This window comes from Beta vulgaris, chromosome 5 (genome assembly GCF_026745355.1).
Source record: "Beta vulgaris subsp. vulgaris cultivar EL10 chromosome 5, EL10.2, whole genome shotgun sequence".
In the NCBI taxonomy this organism is placed as follows: domain Eukaryota; kingdom Viridiplantae; phylum Streptophyta; class Magnoliopsida; order Caryophyllales; family Amaranthaceae; genus Beta; species Beta vulgaris.
The window spans coordinates 8266384-8290249 of NC_079206.1; the positions used below are offsets into that span (position 1 = coordinate 8266384).

Genomic DNA, 23866 nt, shown 5'->3' on the forward strand with positions numbered 1-23866 from the left:
TTGATATTTTACACTATTCACAAATTTCACTTTAACCATCATTTGTGATTTATACGCGGATGAAAATATAGTCATGTGAGATCTTGTTAGACTGATCATACCATGTATATTATTAATATGTACTTTTTATAATTTTTACAAATACAAAATTAAAGATATATGTCCTCAAAGTTTTGCATTGACATACGTAAAAAGTGTAAGGGTGTAGATTAAAATAAAATGAAAGGAGTAAAAAGCAACAGTTAGCAAACTAAGTAGCCTAAAACTATCCTTTCAAACGTTAATATTAAACTTAGCGACAACGCTAGCATGATATAAAAAATAGAAGGCAACAGTTAGCTAACCAAGTGGTCGAAAGCTATCCTTTTCAAGGATCTTGTAAGAAAGGTGAGCGTGACAACAAAGAACTCTCCATAACTCGGGTGATCAAAAGAGAATTGTGCAAATAATGATCCAACTCACCTTTAATGGGAGCCCAGGAAATATATATATATATATATATATATATATATATTAGGATATCACATGTGAACTAATTTTCTTTTTATTCATATGAGCCATAAAGGCAGTACAAAGAAGGAGAAGGGGGATCCGAACCTGTCACCTATCGTTCACAGCACCTCAATCTTAACCACTAAGTTAAGACATTTTTGATTACATGGGCAAACTAATCATTACTTAGTAGTAATATAACGTAAAACCATATTGCCATGAGAAGCACAGTGCCCGACAAATTGATAGTCGATAGATATATGCTTCTTGTGATCATGCTTAATTAACATGGTTAACCATTATATGTTCACTAGAAACATTATCACATAAAAGCTTTGTTGGTTGACGAATGAGTACTTAAACCTGCAACATGTATGAACAATTGTATAAGCAACAAGTCAGTATTATGCATCTGTTAAGCAATACTACTATATATCTACAATTCTACAAGCTAATAGAACGATGAAACCAAGCTCTACGTACTTGTTTTAATCCACTAAACAAAATTTTCGACACGACAAGCATGGTTAGGATAACCAGGAAGAAGAAAAATGATAGAGTATACATCTATTTATGGGGCCTCACTGATGGTTGAGGCCCCAGGAATAGATTTATACTCTATCAGAAAACGAGAAGGTTATTTCATATGCACCTACTCAGTGAGGAAGCTTGGAAGAAAAACATTTTTGATATCTAATTGGCATATTCAAAACAATCAAATTAGCAAAAAAAGGCAAGAGAGGAATTGATAGTAGATTTATTTAAAAGGCTATAGTTTTATCCATTTTGTTCTTTATATTCTTTGAAATACAAGCCTGGTCAAGGTTGCTTACCATTATACCAAAGGAAGTTAGATTTTTAAGTTTAAACGAAGATATGATTTGTAAAATCAGTTAAAATTATATAATTTCAAACAAATAAACTGACACAAATTACCTTCTCCTAAGAAGTCCATTTCATTTCTCTCTAACCTAATACTATTTGTAGGTATTTTGCATTATCCTAGTCATCTATTCTCTGAACAAATAGTTTTAAAAAATAGTTTGACAGTCTTACGGAATGGATAAATTAGTCACTAAATGGATTAAATCAGTCACTAAATGAAATAAAGAATGTTATTAATCAATAGATGAAGGCATTAAGCTAGTCACTAAATAGATTAAAATGGTCACTAATAAAGTAGTCACTATATTAAAAAATGGTCCATTCTCTTCTTACTATTAAACTTGGGTTGCACCTACTTTTAAATTAAAAATAGACGGTCTCTTACAAGACCAACTGATAAACCGAACATAAAGTCAAACTCTCTTCCTACTTTGATGCCATATTAAATCCCAAAAAGCCTACTAAACACATGCCTCCATCAAAAGAATGTCGCACCACATACAAAAGTAGCTTCGATCCATCCCCTACTTGGGTACAATTGAGTACCTCCCAACTTATAATATTCATCATCATCCCCTTTTATCAAATATGAAATTTTCTTGACAGCTCCTCCCTTGTAAACAATTATCACCGTAGACAGACATAGGCCCGTTCTCTCCAGCTTATTTTCAGTTCAGTGTAGTTCAATTCAGTTCAATTCAGCTTTGGACAATACTTTTACTCTCACATATCACTATTTATTTCAGTTCAGTTCCATTCAGTTTAGTTCAGTTCAATTTAATTCAGTTCAGTTAAATTCAATTCAATTCAGTTATACCGAAGAGAACATGCCCATATACACCCTCGTATCCTATTAATTTATCACTTTTCTTTTTGCGTTGTCTCTTATCGATTTACATATTTTTTTTATTGTTTTCGAAATGTATCGCTAATATTATCTCATTTTTCTATTTGTTACTGTTCTTTCTCTTTAGACCGACAACAAATTAATATTTTCTCGTTCTCTTTCTCTTTCTCTTGGACACCCGCATATTATTTCTTCCAAAACTCTAGAATCAAAGAAGTGGATAAATTAATAAAAGAATGCACATTTTATCATATACTCAAATGTATCGTGCGTAAAACTTTGTCTTGATACACCCAAGTACGTAATAAATAATATCATAGAGAAAGTAATCACTACTATATTATGCTTCACCAACTACACACAGTTTTTATCATTACCAAAGATGGTCTTAACCTAGTGATTAAGATAGATTGAGATGCTGTAAATGATAAGTCACAGATTCAAATCCCCCTCTCCATCCTAATACTGTCTTCGTAACTCATATGCATTAACTCATATGTATAAAAAAAACGAAGTTTTTATCATTTCCCAACCCAAATATAAACCAAGAAAAAATAGTTGGCCTTTCAAGAAAGGATTGTTTACTCGAGAGTGAAAAAACAATGAGGGAATTTAGGAGGAATAGAGGCTATGAAAAATGTAGACCAACCAGTGTTGCAGGGGACAACTGAAAGAATTTTATGAACACGTGAGGGAAGTTGAGGTGTCAATATAGGGAGAGATTATAGTGTCCGCTTAAGCCTACAAACACCGCCACGCATATATATAACCAAACATATCACTATATTCACTTATTCAGAGGTTGTTAAAATCTCACGTCTTTCTTTGCACTCTTATGTATATTTTCCTATAAATATCTTTTCCCACTTTCATCTTTTTTTGCTGCCTTTTTCTTCTTCTTTAAGAGACTTACCTGCAGGTTGAATTCACTGTTTTTTTAACAGAAAATAAGAGATTTATTATATCCCAACTATTCATCAACATAAAATGGAGTCTCATCTTTCTGAAAGGTCCGTTTTTGTGCAACTTTCTTGTTTTAGTTTCTTATATAACTTGCATTATACTAGTTGTCTGCCTATGTACCACTACTCTATTATGGAATAAGCGAAATATTATGAAATAAGCGAAACACTTCTCTTGAAAAGCTCGCATTCAAACGTTTTATTTGTTTTGAATTGGAGCAAGTATGCTAAATTTTTGAATGTAAATCTTGCTTTGAATATTCATGTAAAGATTTAGTGCTTCATTCGGAAGTTTCTTCTATATACTAGTTACATGGTCTTCTATATACTAGTTACATGGTCGATGGAGATTTTTACATATACTCGAATTTACTTAGAAATAGGTAGATGGTATATAGAAGTTGCACTATACCTCTTATTTCCCATTATGTAACTCTTATACATCGTGTTCCGTTGAAAGTTAATTACAAATTTTTTAATTTGGATTGCACTTCCACCTTAAGGTAAATGGACCAACTCCTACCAATTGATTGTTCAATGTGTCAGCCTATACACAGGCCAACATAAGAGTAAAGTTTGACCACGTATAATTCCATCTAGGTTAGATGATAATAGATGGAGTAGCATTAAAGCAGAGTTTGACCAGGGAAGAGTTAGCTTCAGCGTCATTTATGACACTTGCCGTATCAAGGCTAATAGTAATATAGTATGTGGTATTTTAGCTATTAGTTAAAGTTGGTGTTGTTGAATGCACCAGAGCCAATTTTGCCTTTTTTTTCATGTTGGACAACTCGGGTGTATTTTTCTTAAGACTTGCCAAAGATGTTTAAAGGGTTGATTTTGCATTATTCTTAAGAAGGTGATCCATAAGGATAACTGACATAAGTTAGATATACACACTCGAATTTTGAGCTGATGTTTGTCCGGCCTAGCTAAACTGTGTAATGTGTGTGTGTGTGTGTTTCCAGGGCATATATGAACGCCCGTAGACGACGCAATGGGTACAACTCAGTGGCAGAGATTCTAGCAAAATGGAAGATCCACAATGAACAAGTTGGTGGTGCTACTACAATTGAGGAGCCTAAAAAAAACCCAAGAAAAGGTCCAGCAAGAGGATCAAGAAAAGGATGTATGCCAGGAAAAGGTGGTCCTGAAAACTTAGAGTGCACTTTCAGAGGAGTTAGACAGAGGACTTGGGGTAAATGGGTAGCCGAAATTCGCGAGCCTATCAACAGTACAGGTGGATATGGTAACAACAATCAACAAAGCAAAAGAAGCAGAAGGTTATGGCTTGGCACTTTCTCTACTGCTATTGAAGCAGCCTTAGCTTATGATGAAGCTGCCAAGGCTATGTATGGCCCTTCCGCGATCCTCAACTTCCCTCATCAGAACGAACAACAACACGTTGATCAGCTTCCGTCTTCAGAATCGAGTCAAGGGTCGGAAAAATACAAGGAAATGAATGAAGAACTTAAGTCACCATGCACGTCTCAGGTGCAGGGTGGTGGAACAAAAGAGGAGTATGTCATGCATTCAGGTGGTGGGAATTACTTGAATTTAGGATTTGATTATAGTCAAGATTGGGTAATGGAGCCACTAGATGGGTTTGAAGGTGGTAGTTTTGGGTTGAAGCAAGAGGATGATTATGAGTTTAATCAAAATAATTTGTTTTATGGTGACTGCTTGTTTCAACACAACAGATCTTCAGATGCTATGCCAAATTACAAGATACAACAGCCTCTGAGTGGATCTTTAGGGATTGATTTCATCAGTTCTTCAGATTTTTTAAGGCCTAATACCAATCTCGGCGATTTAAACTAAAAGCCGCAGGCACAGTTCCGGTTCTTCCGGCAAGGACCGAAACATGTCTGTGGTTTTCTTTTCCAAGTCTATGGCTTCAGAAAAGTTTTTTTTGTCCAGCTGCAGCCTAAGAGTTTCGTTTTCCGGCTGTTCATGCAAGTCATTGGCTTCGAGGCGTTTTTAGGCTGCTTCCTGGGATAGTTTTTGGCTGAAATTTTTCTTAGGATTAATAATTTCATGGATTAGTAAGTCTATCTGGTAATAAGGCTTGGTAATGACAGTAGGATCGGAATGTAGGTTTTTACCTTCTCTAACAGAGGAAGGTGGAGAAGAGTTTTTTTTACCACATATTTGGTCCTAATACTAGTACTAGTAATTTTAGATGGTTCTCTTTTGTTCTATAGCTAAAACATGTAACATCAACCAGTGTTGAATCAGTGGTTTTCGCTGTGCGTTTCACAAGCAGCGTTATCAATGTTCCAACTAGTACTTCTGCTAAAATTATTCGACGCCCCCATTAAGTTCTGCTTTTCGTATATTATCCTCCCTGATTAAGGATGCAGAGATAAGATATTACTGGATAAAGAGAGCAAATTCATCATACTTTCACACTCCTGTTATTGAAATACACAAAGATGCTCATAAAGTTTTAGCTATGCGTAGATAAAAAGTAAACTGAACTATATTCTCCATGTACATCAGATAGACATGCAACTAACAGTTCCGCGGTCATAGATTATGTACTCATGTGCTTCCAGTCTCCAATACACATATTTAACTGTTCATATTTTGCTGTAAGTAATAAAAATTGTGAGATCCGCATTCTGAATATAAAATATCGAAATAAATCTGACAAGATCTTATATGGCTATGTTTTTAGCTTATTGTACCTACTAAGTACTTATATCTCTTACCACCCTGTAAAAAAAAAAAAATCTCTTACTACAAGTGCAAAGAATAGAAAGAAACAGAGGCAATAGATGTGTTAGGATCATTGTCTGTCATCTGTCATTCAAATAAAGCCAACAAGCATATTCTTGAGCCAAGCATACTCTTGAAAATTAAGATATGCTTAAAACCGTGAGGTATGATAAATCTATATCAGATATAGGTTTCATAACCTATATCATGGGCAATTTTGTCATTTCAAATAACTTAGTAAAATGGAATGCAAAAGCAAGGGAATGGGGTATTCCCCCTCATTCCATAAGTTAGTTCAATCTCTCTCCTCAACCTAACTCCTCAACCTCAGTCATCATCCCACCCACCGGAGACCCACCCACCAGAACCGGAAGGTTTGAAGCCGGAATTCGCCGGAAAATTCGCCGGAAAGAGGCGTAACTGTGTTTTTTCGTGAATTGAAGGTATGTTTAATTACTTGAAAATTGTGTGGTGTACATCAAGAAATTTCTTGGGTTTTTTAAATTTCGTGGGTTTAATTCATGAAAATTGCATGTTAAAGTTCTAAACATGTCTTAATTTCGTGTATTATAAGTAGCAAATTTCATGTTTTTTCCATTCGTGGGTTTGTTTTATGGTGGTGTTAGAGCAAATTGAGTGGGTTTTATGCTGTGGAATTTGATACGAGTTATTTGATGGTGATTTTTGTTCTGAAATTTGACTTTTTACTTCTTGAAATTGCTTATTTTCTGGTAATTTATATTACTTTGTGTTATAGAACTTTTAGCAGTTCACCTAAAAACATTACAAAACGTTATAGAACATTATTGGGTCTTTACTTTTAAGTTTATGAGTTACATTTTAATTCTAACAATTTTTGTTCATAATTGTAGCCGATAGTTTAATGCAAGTCAGGGGTGGTGGAGGAAGATTTCACAGCGAAATGAATAGATAACAATGACATGTTCGTTGTATTTTGCGCGTCGGATTGCTTTCTTTTGTAACGATCTAATGCAAGTGTAATTTTAAGTACCTCACTTAGCATTCTAATGGTTGTATGGATGATGTTAAGTACTTTGTATGATTATTGTTTTATGAATATGTGAACTTATCATTTTGTATTTAAAATGAAGCATCATATTGTGTTTATCATTTCCGCTATATTGTCAACAACATATCTAATGGTGTCAAAATTACAACATATTTTGTTTCTCCATTGTTATGTATTGTCGAAATTGATTTAATAATAGAGAGAAATAGTGTTATAATTGCAATGTATTGTGTTTCTGCGTTGCCATATATTGTCAAATATGATAGATATGGTGTTAAAATTGCAACATATTTTGTTTCTCCATTGTTATGTATTGTCGAAATTGATATAATAATAGAGAGAAATAGTGTTATAATTGCAATGTATTGTGTTTCTGCGTTGCCATATATTGTCAAATATGACAGATATGGTGTTAAAATTGCAACATATTTTGTTTCTCCATTGTTAAGTACTGTCGAAATTGATATAATAATATAGAGAAATGGTGTTATAATTGCAACGTATTGTGTTTCTGCGCTGCCATATATTGTCAAATATGATAGATATGGTGTTCATGTGAACATTTTCCACGCATGCCTTTTTTTTTCTTAATAAACCACATCGTAAATTACTTACATATGTGACATTAAAATAGTGTTATTAGTAGTCAATCCCTCAGATTGAAAAATGAAATGCGTAAACTTTTTTGTCATTAACGTTCAATATAATATTGGTTTTGGGTAATTTATTGTTAAAAGGTTTATTAGTATATATATATGATGAGTTACAAAAATTAAGATTATACACTAATATATAGAAATGGTGTTATAATTGCAACGTATTGTGTTTCTGCGTTGCCATATATTGTCAAATATGATAGATATGGTGTTCTTGTTGTGAACATTTTTCCACGCATGTCTTTTTTTTCTTAATAAACCACATCGTAAATTACTTATGTTTGTGACATTAAACTAGTGTTATTAGTGGTCAATCCCTCATATTGAAAAATGAAATGCGTAAACTTTTTTTCCATTAACGTTCAATATAATATTGGTTTTGGGTAATTTATTGTTAAAAGGTTTATTAGTATAATATATGATAAGTCACAAAAATTAAGATTATACACTAATAGATAGAAATGGTGTTATAATTGCAACGTATTGTGTTTCTGCGTTGCCATATATTGTCAAATATGATAGATATGGTGTTCTTGTTGTGAACATTTTTCCACGCATGTCTTTTTTTTCTTAATAAACCACATCGTAAATTACTTATGTTTGTGACATTAAACTAGTGTTATTAGTAGTCAATCCCTCATATTGAAAAATGAAATGCGTAAACTTTTTTCCATTAACGTTCAATATAATATTGGTTTTGGGTAATTTATTGTTAAAAGGTTTATTAGTATATATATATGATAAGTCACAAAAATTAAGATTATACACTAATTGATAGAATTGGTGTTATAATTGCAACGTATTGTGTTTCTGCGCTGCCATATATTGTCAAATATGATAAATATGGTGTTCTTGTGACCATTTTTCCACGCATGTCTTTTTTTTCTGAATAAACCACATCGTAAATTACTTATGATTGTGACATTAAACTAGTGTTATTAGTAGTCAATCCCTCATATTGAAAAATGAAATGCGTAAACTTTTTTTCCATTAACGTTCAATATAATATTGGTTTTGGGTAATTTATTGTTAAAAGGTTTATTAGTATATTAATATGATAAGTCACAAAAATTAAGATTATACACTAATAGATAGAAATGGTGTTATAATTGCAACGTATTGTGTTTCTGCGTTGCCATATATTGTCAAATATGATAGATATGGTGTTCTTGTTGTGAACATTTTTCCACGCATGTCTTTTTTTTCTTAATAAACCACATCGTAAATTACTTATGTTTGTGACATTAAACTAGTGTTATTAGTAGTCAATCCCTCATATTGAATAATGAAATGCGTAAACTTTTTTTTCATTAACGTTCAATATAATATTGGTTTTGGGTAATTTATTGTTAAAAGGTTTATTAGTATATATATATGATAAGTCACAAAAATTAAGATTATACACTAATAGATAGAAATGGTGTTATAATTGCAACGTATTGTGTTTCTGCGCTGCCATATATTGTCAAATATGATAGATATGGTGTTCTTGTGACCATTTTTCCACGCATGTCTTTTTTTTCTGAATAAACCACATCGTAAATTACTTATGATTGTGACATTAAACTAGTGTTATTAGTAGTCAATCCCTCATATTGAAAAATGAAATGCGTAAACTTTTTTTCCATTAACGTTCAATATAATATTGGTTTTGGGTAATTTATTGTTAAAAGGTTTATTAGTATATATATATATATGATAAGTCACAAAAATTAAGATTATACACTAATAGATAGAAATGGTGTTATAATTGCAACGTATTGTGTTTCTGCGTTGCCATATATTGTCAAATATGATAGATATGGTGTTCTTGTTGTGAACATTTTTCCACGCATGTCTTTTTTTTCTTAATAAACCACATCGTAAATTACTTATGTTTGTGACATTAAACTAGTGTTATTAGTAGTCAATCCCTCATATTGAAAAATGAAATGCGTAAACTTTTTTTCCATTAACGTTCAATATAATATTGGTTTTGGGTAATTTATTGTTAAAAGGTTTATTAGTATATATATATGATAAGTCACAAAAATTAAGATTATACACTAATAGATAGAAATGGTGTTATAATTGCAACGTATTGTGTTTCTGCGCTGCCATATATTGTCAAATATGATAGATATGGTGTTCTTGTGAACATTTTTCCACGCATGCCTTTTTTTCTTAATAAACCACATCGTAAATTACTTATGTTTGTGACATTAAACTAGTGTTATTAGTAGTCAATCCCTCATATCGAAAAATGAAATGCGTAAACTTTTTTTTCATTAACGTTCAATATAATATTGGTTTTGGGTAATTTATTGTTAAATGGTTTATTAGTATATATATATGATAAGTCAAAAAAATTAAGATTATACACTAATACATAGAAATGGTGTTATAATTGCAATGTATTGTGTTTCTGCGTTGCCATATATTGTCAAATATGATAGATATGGTGTTCGTGTGAACATTTTCCACGCATGCCTTTTTTCTTAATAAATCCCATCGTAAATTATTAACGTCGCATTAAAATTGTGTTATTAGTAGTCAATCATTCAGATGTGAAAAACGAACTAATATGCAACAACTTTTTTTCCATTAACATTCAATGTAATATTCGTTTTGGTTAATTTATACATGTTATAAGGTTTATTTGTATATAAATGATTTTATTGGATGATAACTCACACAAATTAAGATTATACACTAGTATTGTTTTCTTGAAAATATGATGGTTTTGTTGTATAAAAAAATAAAAACAATTTTTTATAATATAAATTTTTTGTAGCTTAATGTTATTATTATCAATTTATTAACTAATGAAAATAAAGACATGGTATTGTGTTTATCAGTTAGGCTATATTCTGAACAACATATGTGATGGTCATGTCTTTTTTGTACAATGCAGATACATATTGTGTTTCTACGCATGCTTTGTTCATCTTTGAATTATCTAATTTTTGTATTGAATTGTTCATCTCTGAATTATCTGATTTTTGATTCTTCTCCCAGCTCTCGACCTCCATGAAAGCCCAATTTTATTCTCCAAATTTCCACAATATCTTCAAAACAAGCAAATTGACGAGGCCTTTTTTCCACAATTCAACAACATTTAATTTCCCACTTAATTTAGTTTTTATTTCTCTCCATAATAAAAATAAAGTTAGCTGTAAGAATTTTGGAGTTTTGGAGAATGGCTTTCTGTTTGGTCAGATCAATTGTAAGAGAGGAGAGAGAGAGGATGTTACTTTTTTCCCATTCCCTTCCATTCCCCCTTCTATTCCCTTTCAAATATGTTTTCTGAATTTAATACATTATTTTTGTACTTCAACCTTTTCACAACATTACTTTTTCAATTTTATATTGGTGATATAGGTTATGCTGCCTATATCTGATATAGATTTATCATACCTCTTAAAACCGTAGTATATAACAAGTTGCGTTCCATTCCAAGTTTGACAAAGGCACAGATAGCAAAAAGTTGTTACTGTATCTGAGCTCAATGGCTGTACATTTCAAAAACAAACTGTAATCTCCACTTGTATACCCACAGAAAAAGTACCAACGCTTCCTTCAGTCAAATTGCAACAGCAAGACATCTGCCAGTCGTTTCGTCCAATCACAATAACGCTAGCACACATCTCAGAAGCAGTGGCAGCATGCTGATGCTTCATTTACAAAACAGCTGCCCTTTCCAGCTGAAAAGTACAAACAAGAGTTCAAAATTGGATTGCTGCTAAAACAAATATCCATGACTGTTCTTAGGCAGATATAAACTCACATCAGCAGATAAGGCATGTCATCTTATCAACTTTGAAATTATCAATTTCATTTGTTAGTGACCAAAATACCCCTATTTGCTGTGGTTTTATCTTCACCATAGACAAAAATCCTGAACTGTGATTCTATCTCCTGAGTTTCAATGACCCCTCAACCCAGGGTCAATTCATGACGTTTTCCTAGCATGACAGGGAAGAGAAAGACGGACAAGACTCTGCAGTGTAGTTGGCATATCTAAGCCAGATGGAGGGAGGGTGGGACGACTGTAACTGAGAAGTAGCTTCAACACCCGCGCGAGCTGCACATAAGCGGGTACAGTTTGGGAAAAGTGACAATTTTCTCCCTATGTTAGCAATCATATAAATGATGATGAGTCAATTAATACTCCTATTCAGTGCAGAGATTTAAGGATGTTGCCAGAATAGCAACTTACTTTTATGATTCCAGAAATCTATAGCTGCAGAATACCCAAGCTAGCTCTACAACATAATTGTTAATTTCCGCAGGGATTCTTCTATCAGATATCTAGAGCGAGTTACAATCGTTTCTACTTTCTTGGCCATATCCAGCTCTAATAGAAAGAGATTGATTAGTGCAACTTGTTTATCCAATCCTACCATTTTGGCTCTTCTTTTTCTAACTTTCTTATACTTCTATTTACCTTCAATCACCATTTGATTATTCTCGATTTCTACATATTCACCTAACTTCCTCTATCCTCTCCAGGTATATCAGCTAATAGAGGGACAGACAATCGGTTTTAAGAAAGATGAGTCGGCTGTTGTAATTTCCTTGTATTTGCATGCAAAGTCCGGATTGCATTTATCTTATTCTCTTTTCCATAAAGTTATAATGTCTACAACATCTAGCATGAATCAATCTTAACAAAAAACCTGAACATTAGTTACCAATAATTTACCATGTTAAAAACTGTACATAAAGATCTCCAAGTTTTAGAACATGAACAAGGCTTAGCATCTGACCAGGTTCAAATTTCAATGCAAACAGAAACTGATTTAATAAAAACATGCTAATTGCCGGGTCAACTATTACACTGAATCAAGTAAAAAGTTGCTGACTTTAGCATCTATAAGCAACAACAGTCTCAGTCTCTCAGCAAAAGAAAAAAGGTATTAAGAAATAGGATCTCCACAAGACCACCATCGCACCACCATAACATTGTGAAATCTTCACAGAGAAAATTTTGAACTTCAAAACTTTATATAATTTATCTTGTCTTATCTCTATATTTGGAGCTAGTAGCAGAAGGCTATACCAAGGAAAGAAACACAACTGGATGAATGGGAAGAGCGTCTTGTAAATCTGTAACCCTCATCCTAACCCCCCCCCCCCCCCCAACCAAATAACGACAAGCACGAAAAATCTGATGGCAAGAGGTAGCACTCGTAAATTTGGAAACCCCCACACTACACTAACCCCAACCCCCCCCCCCCTCTTCTCCAAACACAACGACAAGCAGGAGAACAAAATGTGTAAACTTCAAATCTCACACTAGAATGGTAGAACCCAAATACTTACACAGGTATAGATTTGAAAAGATGAGGTAAGTTATCAATAGAGCACGTACAAGCAAGCCTGTCTGCCTCAGTGGATGCAACTAGTCAAACGCACTTATCTAGAACCAGGACTTCCCAATTTCGAAAGAAGATACCCTTTTCTTTTTAAAGTGATCCCTTTTGACTTAAAAGTCACCCTTTTGGGCTAAAAGTGACGTGTCTTACAATAAATTATTGTGCACACAAGATTTGTTGTATACTCATTACTAATCTAAGAAACAAAGAAAAAAAGAAAACAAGCGTAATTACAGAAGCAATGTTAAAGTGCTTCTTGAAAGTTGGTCCAAGCGCTTATGGCTGAATTGGCAGTATCTGTCACAAAAGCAGAATCTATTCAGCCACAATGTCTCGCTCTAAACATGCAGATAAACCCTGAAAAGCTCTATCTCAATTTTTTTATAAGAGCTAATTAACCCTCATTTAATTATATCTTTATCCAAAGCTGTCTATCAAACTGAAAATCAAAGATAGGCAAAGAAAAAAAAAGGGGCAGACATCAAAACAGCCCTGACTCTAAGACCTATTTTACTATTCCATGTATGAGTTGCCCAAAAGTGACACCTTAACACTCTTTGACCCCTTGCTATGAGAAACTGTCTCTCATATGTTAGAAAAGCCCACCCTTAAAAGTATGTTACTCAAAGTCTCCATTTCACCACAGGCGTCTAGTGGACATGGGTATGGACACTTGACATTTCAGTTTGAATAAAAATTTCTCCTTTTTGCCACGAAATAGCTGAATTCAACACTTGTACTCTGACCCCTGTCTAACACAAATATCCCGAGTCTGAGTAACATGGCTTAGGAGTTAGAAATCTCTCACCTTAAGTTAGTCTTTCAAACTGAGAAGCAAAGATCCGTGGAAAAGATAAGGGTCAGGAAAGCCTTCACTGTTGGACATAATTTACATATATACTCGTCAAGCATTGAATGAGAAACAATCCCTCCTATTTATTTGTGCACGCTGTGTACCCTCGGAAGCTATCAAAGGCGAAAATGAGCAACAGGGAGGATTAGAATAGCAACAAAAAAAGACCTAGAAATATCAAAGTTCCTCAAACACGACCGAAATTTCAATAAGGTACAGCACAAAACATCCTAATTAAAATAGGAAATTGTTAGATTATATTCTCCAAAAGTCCAAAACCAAGATGCAAGAGACGGAAATAAATAATAAATAAACCAGCACCACACAAAGTATAAGGTTTCGAGATAGAGGACCTAGACATAATGAGCAAGGAGGGGACAACCTGTGCTTGTTCTCCGAAAACTAGTACCAATATTCTAATCAGAATAATCCTTCATCCAAATTCTAACCGTTTCCTTATATTGAGCCATTTTGGACAGCTGTCACCTTAACAAAATGATATTAGGGAGAAATATCGAAGGGATTATCTAATGCATTGAGTATACAGTAATGGTTGACTCTTTTCAACTCGTATTTTTTCCGACTTACCAGAAATTGTCTTAACCAAATTAAACTTATCTTGGTGAGCTGAACTTGCTTTGGCTAAGCTTGTTTTTATAAATGATTAGATATCTAGTTTGTTAAAAATAACAACAATGATAAACATCAACGGGTATACACAGAGAACATTGAGCACTCCTAGGAGGTTTTCACTATGACACTAGCCCAATACCCATTTCTTCCAGACATTCATCACATCTGCGTATTAAAAAGAGAAATTTTCATATACTTGCACACTATCAACCAATTATAGATAAATCTAAACCCACTAGAACAGAAAGATAATTGGTAGGTACAATACTAAACTCAAAATACACATAATCCAGTAACAATGAAATTCCATAGTCTATCATCATCTTAGAATGAGCTTGCAGCATCATATTCAACTTTTCACAGTATGATAAGCAATGATAATGAAGTCATAAGAAATTCAAGGAGTGTTACCTGAAACTAGAACAAAAATATGCCCAATTTTATCCACAACCACCCAATCATTCAAGCCCAGCAACTCTGTGCCTTAACTTCATGTTGTGATTTTCCTATACAAAACAATCAAGGAACACAATAAGTTTCTTGGTACCACAGCCCAGCATTGTTAGAAGTTCAAAATTTGAAATATCAGTCAACCCTCAATATTCCCAGTTACCATTGAATTCAATAAAATATTAGAGCAAACTTTGTATCTTTTCCGCATAATACAACGTCAATAGATAAACGATATTCTTTAATAGCTACTAAAATTCTGGAAAATGTCAGCCTTTATACATATCAAATTCAATCCAAGTCTTTCAAAAGTTCGTAACCGAAGTCATTAATAGTATAATTCCAAATTCCATAGCATGTTAAGACAACATTTGTGCAACTCATATCTTAGTTGACATCAAATGCATCCACATTTCCCAATTTTCACAGCATTTAACAAAGCAATTAGTACAAACCCTACATAACTTTTAACATAAAAAACAATGCACATTTCTCAATTCAATTCAATTCCAGTTCCAATCAACTCAAAAGCAATAGTTCCAACACGATTCCGAAACCAAACAATACAATCACTAAAACCACCAATCACTACACAAAACATACCATCAATAACCCATCAATGTCATTTCGATATCAATCCAACAAAATTCAATTCAATTCCAGTTCCAATCAACTCAAACACAATAGTTCCAACACGATTCCGAAACCAAACAATACAATCACTAAAACCACCAATCACTACATAAAACTTACCATCTCAAGAACTTTCGAAGACGAGCTTTCGACTTGTCTCGCCAAACAATCAAGCTTAGCAAGCATCTTCTCATACAACTCCTCAACTCCACCCATATAACTCACAGCATCAACTCCCATTAATCTACTCAAACTCCCAAGCTCATACCCCTCCACATACGCCCCCAAATCCTTCTGATCCTTGGCAACTCTCTTCATCTCTTTCAAATTCATATTTTCTCTCTCCTTCTCATCCTCCCTCATGGGGGACCCACCTTGAAACTCACACGGAAAACAAGGAAGCTCCGAATTCGGCGAAAACGCACTATAATGCCCTCGAAACGCCGGACCAATGTTAACAACATCCAACGACATCGTTTCGAACGAATTATCCGATCTCCTAAACTGATAAACCCTATAATCGTGAGTGTGAATTAGGGTTTGAGAATCCTGAAACGGCGTCGTAAGGATCAGGAAAATCCGAGGTGAATCCGAGGACATAGAATGAGTGACGGCGAATTCACGGAGAGATGGCCGGAGATGCGATTTCCGGCGACCGGAAAACCATCCTATGACTTGGCGGTGGTGATTCCGGTGGAGGAGTGAGGATATATCGCCGGAAGAGTTAGCGGAGGAGATGAATCCGGTGATTGTGGCGACGAGAGAGTCAGGGGAAGGAGAAGGAGAGTCGTCGGAAAGAGAAAGTGGAGTTTGGAGAGAGAATTTTCCGAAGAGAAGACCCTCAATGTTTGATGGAGAAGAAGATAAGCGATTGATGAGAGAAGAAAGAGTTGGACCTGAGATTGTGATTTTCTGCAATGGAAGGTCTTCCATGGCGGAAGAAGAGAGTGAAATTGGGGAAGGAAGAGAGGAGAGAGAAAGTGAGGTGAGATTGAGGTTGGGAGGTGGTGGGATGGGAGCCATTTTTTCAATTTGTTTTGGTATTGTTAATAGGTGTGGAGGCGTGATTCCCTGATCTCTGAGAGTGGACTCATACGTAATTTGTTTATATAAGAGCATTTACATTGGTGGTTAAAAATTCTAAATGATTTTCATGTTTATAATGTCAACTGTAGTGATGACAAATGACAAGTGGATAAAGAAATTGAATATTTTTCATGTGATGAACACAAACTCATGTAAAAGAATTCAATTTTTTTTTTTTGATTGTTTCTCTTTCATCGTATTCGTTCATTTTTCCTTTATTTTCAAAAGAAAAGTTAAATAATTATATTTATTTTATAAGAGGTGTGTAGCTATTAAAAGAAAAAGGTTAAATAGTTATAATTATGAAACACATAAACCTATTTCACAAAATACTTTATCAACTAGACATAGTTTTAAAATATATGTAATGTTGTCGTTTTGTAACGATTATATTACAATAAGAAAAAAAAAAGTTTTTTAAAATGATAGTATTCAATTTTAAGCTTGGTAACTCTTTGGGAAAGTTTTCTCTTTGCCATTTCTCTTCCATCATATTAGTTCATCTATCCTTCATTTTATTTCTAAGAGAAAACTTGAATATCTATGGAATATGAAAACCTATTTCACATTATACTTTACCAAATATCAACTAGTATAATTAGTTAGGGTTTTACAAGGTGATACCTAAGACCCGTGATTAAATTCAAGTCTACATTGATTGTCATTGTTGTTCTCTCTACACCAAAAAGAAAAGAACGTTATTTAATGGACATATTAGTTCCAAAATATGTGTATTAATGTAGTTTTATAACAATTGTACTCTCACTAAGATAGGTATTTAAGGTGGATTTGAAACCTTACACCAATTTTCCTAAACCCAATTTCTCTTTGTGAAAGTTCAACATAATTATTGGATTTTTAATAGACAATAATGGTTTGTCTCAAATTCTTTAAGCATATTTGAGCTACTAGAAAGTTGAATATGATACTAACTCGGATTATATAGCTTTCTTTTAATTACCTGTATTTGCTCATTTGAAACTATCTTTCTTTACTATATAATGCTTATTTCTTGGTAAAAAAAGAAGAAGTATATATTGCTTAGTTGGATGATATCAAATGACCAATAAGCCACAAAAAAAGCCTTGCCTCTATTAGGGGGAGCAAAAATTTCGGGAACCCGATCCAAGACCCGAACCTGGTCTATTTTTGGCATATGTGAGGTGGTTAGACGTTCCAAATATAATTAGGTAACAAGTTCCTAAGTAAAAAGTTCGTAGGCTTTTAGGCCCGTTTAATTGTTTTTCGAATTTCACACCTCAATAGTCCCATTTTGTATGATGTTAAACCGACAATCGGGTAACTAGTTCTGAACCCGATACCTAGTGGTTTCAAATCTGGGTCCAAAAATTAGTACCCGGTTGGATCAATTTCAATTCCAATTGCAATATTTTGGGACCCATCCCAGTTTCGGATCCACAAAATTCCACCAGATTTCTGGTTGTACTCACCCCTCGCCTCTATCATGTTCTTCATACACCCAATAGATCAATAATTCACACACCCCAAACAGAGAAAAGAAGAAAAAAAAAACCACATCCACAAACACACAAGTCGTACTAAGAATATCTTAGCGTAGTGGTTAAAATTAAAGTAACCTGAACTACAAGTTACAAGTTCGAATCCCTAGCCTTTTTTTTTTATATATACTGACTTCGTATTTCACACAGGCTATGTTTAGTTCACCTGAAATTTTATGATCTGAACTTATTTGATCTGAACTTATTTTTTCTGATCTGATCTGATTTACAAGATCTTATCTTTTAGATTTTTCTCAATATATAAGAAAAAATATAGTCATGTGGGGTCTTGTTTGATTCGTCTCGATGAATACTTTATTAATATTCAATTATTATAATTTTTACTAATATGTAATGAAAGATATTTAATATTAATAATGATTTTTAAGTATAAGCATGATCTGAACTAATCTAAAGTTATTTTTTTGATTTGACCTGATATGAAATTATTTTTTATGATCTGACCTGATCTGATTAAATCTTGCACGATGAAAGTCTCTCCCTAGGGCGAACTAGGGTTTGAGTGTTCTAGTCTTGGTAGTCCATTGTTTCTTCTCGATCTTTCGAGGTTTTGATCCCTTCTTGGGATTGAAACTGGCCATTATGGCTGAAGAAATCTCTCTTAAAGTCTCTAATATGCGAATTACAGAAGCGAAGACAAACTGTTAGTTCTCGACGGAAATTTGGAAAATGAAAATAATCAAGATCTTGCCCTATCGTTGGTGGGGAAACTTTTATCTGTACGATCATATAACTTTGATGCTAAGAAGCGAACTCTAAACCAGATATGGTCTATCTCTAATGGCGCCTTATTTCGGGTGATCGAAAATGGCCTCTTTGTGGTCCAATTTGCGAATCAGCGGGATAAAGCAAAAGTCATGGCGGGTCTCCCGTGGACTTTTGATCAACATCTAGTTTTATTGAATGAGATCGATGGTGACCAACAACCATCTAATATAACCCTAAAGTTTTTCCCTTTCTGGGTTAGGCTTTATAATCTGCCTCTAGGAAGTCGGTCGGAACGCCATGTGCGGCAGATTGGTGGCTGTTTGGGGGAGGTTCTGGAGGTGGAGAATGATGGAGTTCGGTGGGACAAATCTGTTAGAGCCCGTATCTTGCTTGATGTAACCCTACCTTTGCGCAGGGTTCAACGTATTTCTTTAAAGAATGGGAACTCGACAATGGTGGAAATAAAATATGAACGGTTGCCGACTTTTTGCTATGTCTGTGGGACTATAGGTCACATAGAAAGGGATTGCATGATGCCCCAAGATGAGGAGAAGGATATTGAGAAGCAATGGGGATCGTGGCTACGAGCCTCGCCGCGAAAGGGGCGTCTGAAAATGGAAGATTAAGCACGACAATTCCTCCGTTGTGCAGAGTCTCTTGATTTTGCGAGTTTAAGGAAAGGTAGGCAGGAAGCAACTCCTTCTAGTGTGTCTACGGAAATGAGCGAGGAAAATGGGCCTGTAATTTCGACTGTGAAGGAGCCGAATCTTGTTTGCATTAGTGGGTCTGTTGGGGAAAAGAGCCTAGTCACCCAAGAGGTGGTTGTACCTTTTTGTGCAGTAGCAAATGGCCCAGCTGCTAGGGTGGAGGTCTGTTCCACGGTTCTTGGAGCCACTGAATTGGGGGATGCGAATCCCAAGATGGATGACTCATTTCCTAAGGAGTCTGCCCCACCAGGTAATTTCATTCCCCATATGACTAATGACCCACCTTTATTTGCTTTTAATGCTATCTCCAAACAAGCTGTACCAAAAACAAGAAAGCATAAAGTAAAATCACGTGTGGTCCTTATGGAGATTAATGAAGCAGAGGGGTCCATTAATAATGCTGTGAATGATTTCTGTTTGGGGGAAAAAAGGAAGTTACCTGATATGATGCTTGTGAATGACAAAACTGGTACTGAGTTGCAGAACCCAAAAAAACCAAAAAGTGTGCCTAATTTTGATCTTGGCAGTGGTCTGGTAACTGTCGAGGCGGAGGTTGGAGAAGACCAACCCCGCCCGGCATTATGAATGTTTTGTGCTGGAACTGTCAGGGTTTGGGCAACCCTTGGACAGTTCGTCAACTGAAGAGATGGTATACATCTCATCTCCTCGACATTATGTTCTTGTCGGAAACGAAAATTAAAAAAGTTGTTGCAGAAAAGTTGAAGGATAGAATTGGTTATACTAATGCTATTGGAGTCTCAAGTGTGGGTTTATCTGGTGGGTTATGTCTGATGTGGAACCGGGAGACTATTTCTTTTAATATGATTTCTTTTTCCCAAAATCACATTTGCGGCGATGTTGTGAGTAAGGGTGAATTTCGTTGGAGGTTCATTGGTGTATACGGTTGGCCGGAGGAATCTAATAAGCACAGAACATGGTCACTCCTGCATGATCTTTGTCTTTCTACTTCTTTGCCTACTGTGATTGGGGGAGACTTCAATGAGATTTTACATTATGGCGAAAAGGAGGGCGGTTCGAATAAAGATAGGCGGGAGATGCGAGGGTTCCGTGATTTTACGGACGCGTGTGGACTTGGAGACCTGAGAGTTGTTGGTCAGTGGTATTCCTGGGAGAGGGGAAACAGTCCGGAGACGCGGATAAGAGAGCGGCTAGACCGCTTCCTAGTAACTCATTATTGGAATATGCACTTTCCGGAGGCTCATATCGAGCATCTTGTTCGATACCGATCCGATCATGCGGCCATTATACTCCGAGATTCTGAGCCGAATGGTGTTAAGTGGGGGAGACGGAGGAAAAATTTCAAATTCGAGACGTGTTGGTTGCTTGATGAAGGCTGTGAAGGGGTGGTGAAGAGAGCGTGGGAGGCGGCGGAGGGGGAGACAATCCAGGTTAAATTGGAGCAGGTGGCTAAGGAGTTGGTGAGTTGGAGCAAAGGTAGCTGTGGGAACTTGCCTAAACAGATCGACAAGGTGGAAAAAGCGCTTCACGTGGCGCAAGGCCGACCAACCTCTACGGCAAATTGTGAGGAGTGTGCTAAATTGGAAAAACAACTGGATGATTTGCATGCTAAACAAGAAGCCTACTGGTATATGAGATCTCGAGTTGCGGAAATAAAGGATGGTGATCGTAATACGAAATATTTTCACCATAAGGCGTCTCAGCGGAAGCAACGGAACTTTATCAAAGGTCTGTTGGATGGAGAGGGACAGTGGCGAACTGAGATTGAGGACATTGAAGTAGAGGTTGGGAATTACTTTCGGAATATTTTCACGTTGAATAAGCCATCTACAGCTCATCTCGACGAAGTCCTGCAGTATATTCGGCCTTCTATTACTCCAGCTTATAATGCAGAGCTTATGCGTCCTTATACAAAGGAGGAGATTTACACTGCACTGAATCATATGCATCCCTGCAAGGCTCCAGGTTCAGATGGTATGCACGCTATTTTTTACCAGAGGTTTTGGCATATTTTTGGAGACGAGGTATTTTCTTTTGTGAGTAATATTTTACATCATCAATTCTTCCCTGATAATGTTAATTGTACTAATATTGCTCTCATCCCAAAAGTCAAGTCCCCTACTGTTGTCTCTGAGTTTAGACCAATTAGTCTGTGTAATGTTTTGTATAAGATAGCCTCTAAGGCTTTGGTGATTAAACTAAAAAATATTCTGCCTGCGATTGTAACGGAGAACCAGAGTGCCTTTGTTCCTGATCGTCTGATTACTGATAACTCTCTGATAGCCCTAGAATTGTTTCATACTATGAAACAACTAAAAAGCAGAACAGGGATTATGGCTATGAAGCTTGATATGAGCAAGGCGTATGACCGAGTTGAATGGGGGTTCCTGCGAAAACTTCTTCTTACCATGGGTTTTGATGGCAGATGGGTTAATCTGGTGATGCAGTGTGTCTCCACAGTGTCATGCTCCTTCATCATTAATGGGAGAGTATGTGGTTCAGTAGTACCTGCCAGGGGTCTGCGGCAGGGAGATCCTCTCTCTCCCTTCCTATTTATCTTAGTAGCTGATGCCTTCTCTCAGATGATCCAGCAAAAGGTTGACTCCAGAGCTCTCCATGGGGCTAAAACTAGCAGGAACGGTCCTGAGGTTTCTCATCTTCTTTTCGCAGATGACAGTTTACTCTTCACTCGTGCTACCTGACAGGAATGCTTGATAATAGTTGACATTCTCAACCAATATGAAAAAGCATCCGGATAGAAAATTAACTATGAGAAGTCGGAAGTATCTTTTAGTAGAGGAGTTAGTAGGGAGCGTAAAGAGGAACTGATTAATCTTCTTTAGATGAAGCAAGTTGATAAACACCAGAAGTACCTGGGCATTCCTACTGTCAGTGGTCGATCAAAGAGAATGGTTTTCCGTAATCTGCTGGATAGAGTGTGGAAGAAGTTGGGGGGATGGAAGGAAAAGTTGTTGTCTCGAGCTGGGAAGGAAGTGTTATTAAAAGCGGTGATTCAGGCGATTCCTACATATCTCATGGGTGTATATAAGTTTCCAGTGGCAATTACTCAGGCTATCAGTTCAGCGATGGCTCGATTTTGGTGGGGTGGGAAAGGGGAAGCGAGGGGTATGCATTGGCTGAGTTGGGATAAACTGTGCAAACCAAAGTGTATGGGAGGAATGGGTTTTAAAGATATCACGGTATTTAATGATGCTCTCCTTGGTCGACAAGTATGGCGCCTGATTCATTTCCAGGACTCTCTTCTAAGCCGTGTCATGAAAGCAAAATATTATCCAAATGGTGATATGCTCACAGCAAGTTTGGGGCATTCTACTAGTTTTTCATGGCGTACTATATGGAGTGCTAAGAGTTTGGTGAAAGAAGGGGTGATGTACCGAGTGGGTCATGGGAAAGACATCGATATATGGCGTGATCCTTGAATTGGAGATGAGCGGGGAAGATTTATCGAGAGTGCAGTAACACCTGATTTAAAGAGTGTGGGAGACTTAATTGATCACGCTAGGATGGAGTGGAGACAGGAGTTGCTAGAGCGATACTTTAATGAGAGAGACAAAAAATGTATCTTGGCAATCCCACTTAGTATGCGCGGTGGCAAGGACGAGTTTATGTGGGCTTACTCCAAAGATGGGAAGTATACAGTGAAAACTGCATATATGCTGGGCAAGGGTGGTAATCTTGAGGATTTTCATGGAGCTTGGGTTAATATCTGGAATATGGATGTGGCCCCAAAAGTCCGCCATTTCCTGTGGCGAGTCTGCACAAATACCCTCCTTGTGCGAGCGTTGCTGCGATACCGTCATATTACTAATGTTGGCAATTGTTCGTGGTGTGTCGGGGTTGATGAGACCACACATCATGCTCTTTTCGAATGTCCAAGGATTCGACAGCTTTGGTTTGACAGTGGGTGTGGTGATATGATTACAGGAATCGAAGGATGGAGTTTTTTCGAAATCTTTGATCGTTAGAGTGAGTTGGACATGAAGATGGTAAGAAAAGGCTGTTACCTAGCGTGGAACCTGTGGTATGAGCGGAATAAGTTCGTCTTTGACGGAGTGGCTACCCCCATAGTCATAGTAGCCCAGCGCATTCATCGTCAACTGGAGGAATTTAATGCATACTCATGTAATATTTACTCACGTCCGCGAACGTGTATAGTGGCCAGCTCGAACATATGGAATGCGCCAGCTTTGGGAGTTGTGAAGATAAATTCGGATGCATCTTTGAGTGAGGAAGGTTGGGTTGGCATGGGTGCCATTGCACGTGACAGTACGGGCTCGGTAATTTTTTCAGCGGTGAAGCGAGTGA

General features: G+C 36.0%; 4 protein-coding genes across 6 annotated transcripts; 3 read left to right on the plus strand and 1 right to left on the minus strand.

Moving 5' to 3' along the window:
- Positions 1–3015: 3015 nt before the first annotated feature.
- Positions 3016–5487, plus strand: LOC104892560 (dehydration-responsive element-binding protein 2E). 2 transcript variants are annotated; one of them, XM_010678522.4, is made up of 2 exons: positions 3016–3234; positions 4155–5487. In XM_010678522.4, the coding sequence occupies exons 1-2, from the start codon at positions 3212–3214 to the stop codon at positions 5005–5007; spliced, it is 876 nt and encodes a 291-aa protein (XP_010676824.1). In that variant the 5' UTR covers positions 3016–3211; the 3' UTR covers positions 5008–5487. The 2 variants fall into 2 exon arrangements, with proteins under 2 accessions (XP_010676824.1, XP_057250929.1); XM_057394946.1 differs by lacking the exon at positions 3016–3234 and adding an exon at positions 3241–3408.
- A 5519-nt stretch (positions 5488–11006) lies between these two features.
- Positions 11007–16605, minus strand: LOC104892561 (hypothetical protein). Of its 2 annotated transcripts, XR_789950.4 has the most exons (4): positions 15640–16605; positions 14848–14942; positions 13759–13916; positions 11007–11276 (listed from the first exon to the last, which is right to left on the minus strand). XR_789950.4 is itself a non-coding variant. In XM_010678523.4 (3 exons), exons 1-2 carry the CDS (start codon positions 16540–16542, stop codon positions 14895–14897), a joined length of 951 nt encoding a protein of 316 aa, XP_010676825.1. In that variant the 5' UTR covers positions 16543–16605; the 3' UTR covers positions 11007–11276; positions 14848–14894. The 2 variants fall into 2 exon arrangements, 1 of the variants encoding a protein (XP_010676825.1); XM_010678523.4 differs by lacking the exon at positions 13759–13916.
- A 2398-nt stretch (positions 16606–19003) lies between these two features.
- On the plus strand, positions 19004–19480 carry LOC104892732 (uncharacterized). Its single transcript, XM_010678718.1, has one exon. The coding sequence runs from the start codon at positions 19004–19006 to the stop codon at positions 19478–19480; it is 477 nt and encodes a 158-aa protein (XP_010677020.1).
- Positions 19481–22383: 2903 nt separating this feature from the next.
- LOC109134858 (uncharacterized mitochondrial protein AtMg00310-like) lies at positions 22384–22980 on the plus strand. Its single transcript, XM_019249242.1, has one exon. It carries the CDS (start codon positions 22384–22386, stop codon positions 22978–22980), a length of 597 nt encoding a protein of 198 aa, XP_019104787.1.
- The last annotated feature ends 886 nt before the right edge of the window (positions 22981–23866 follow it).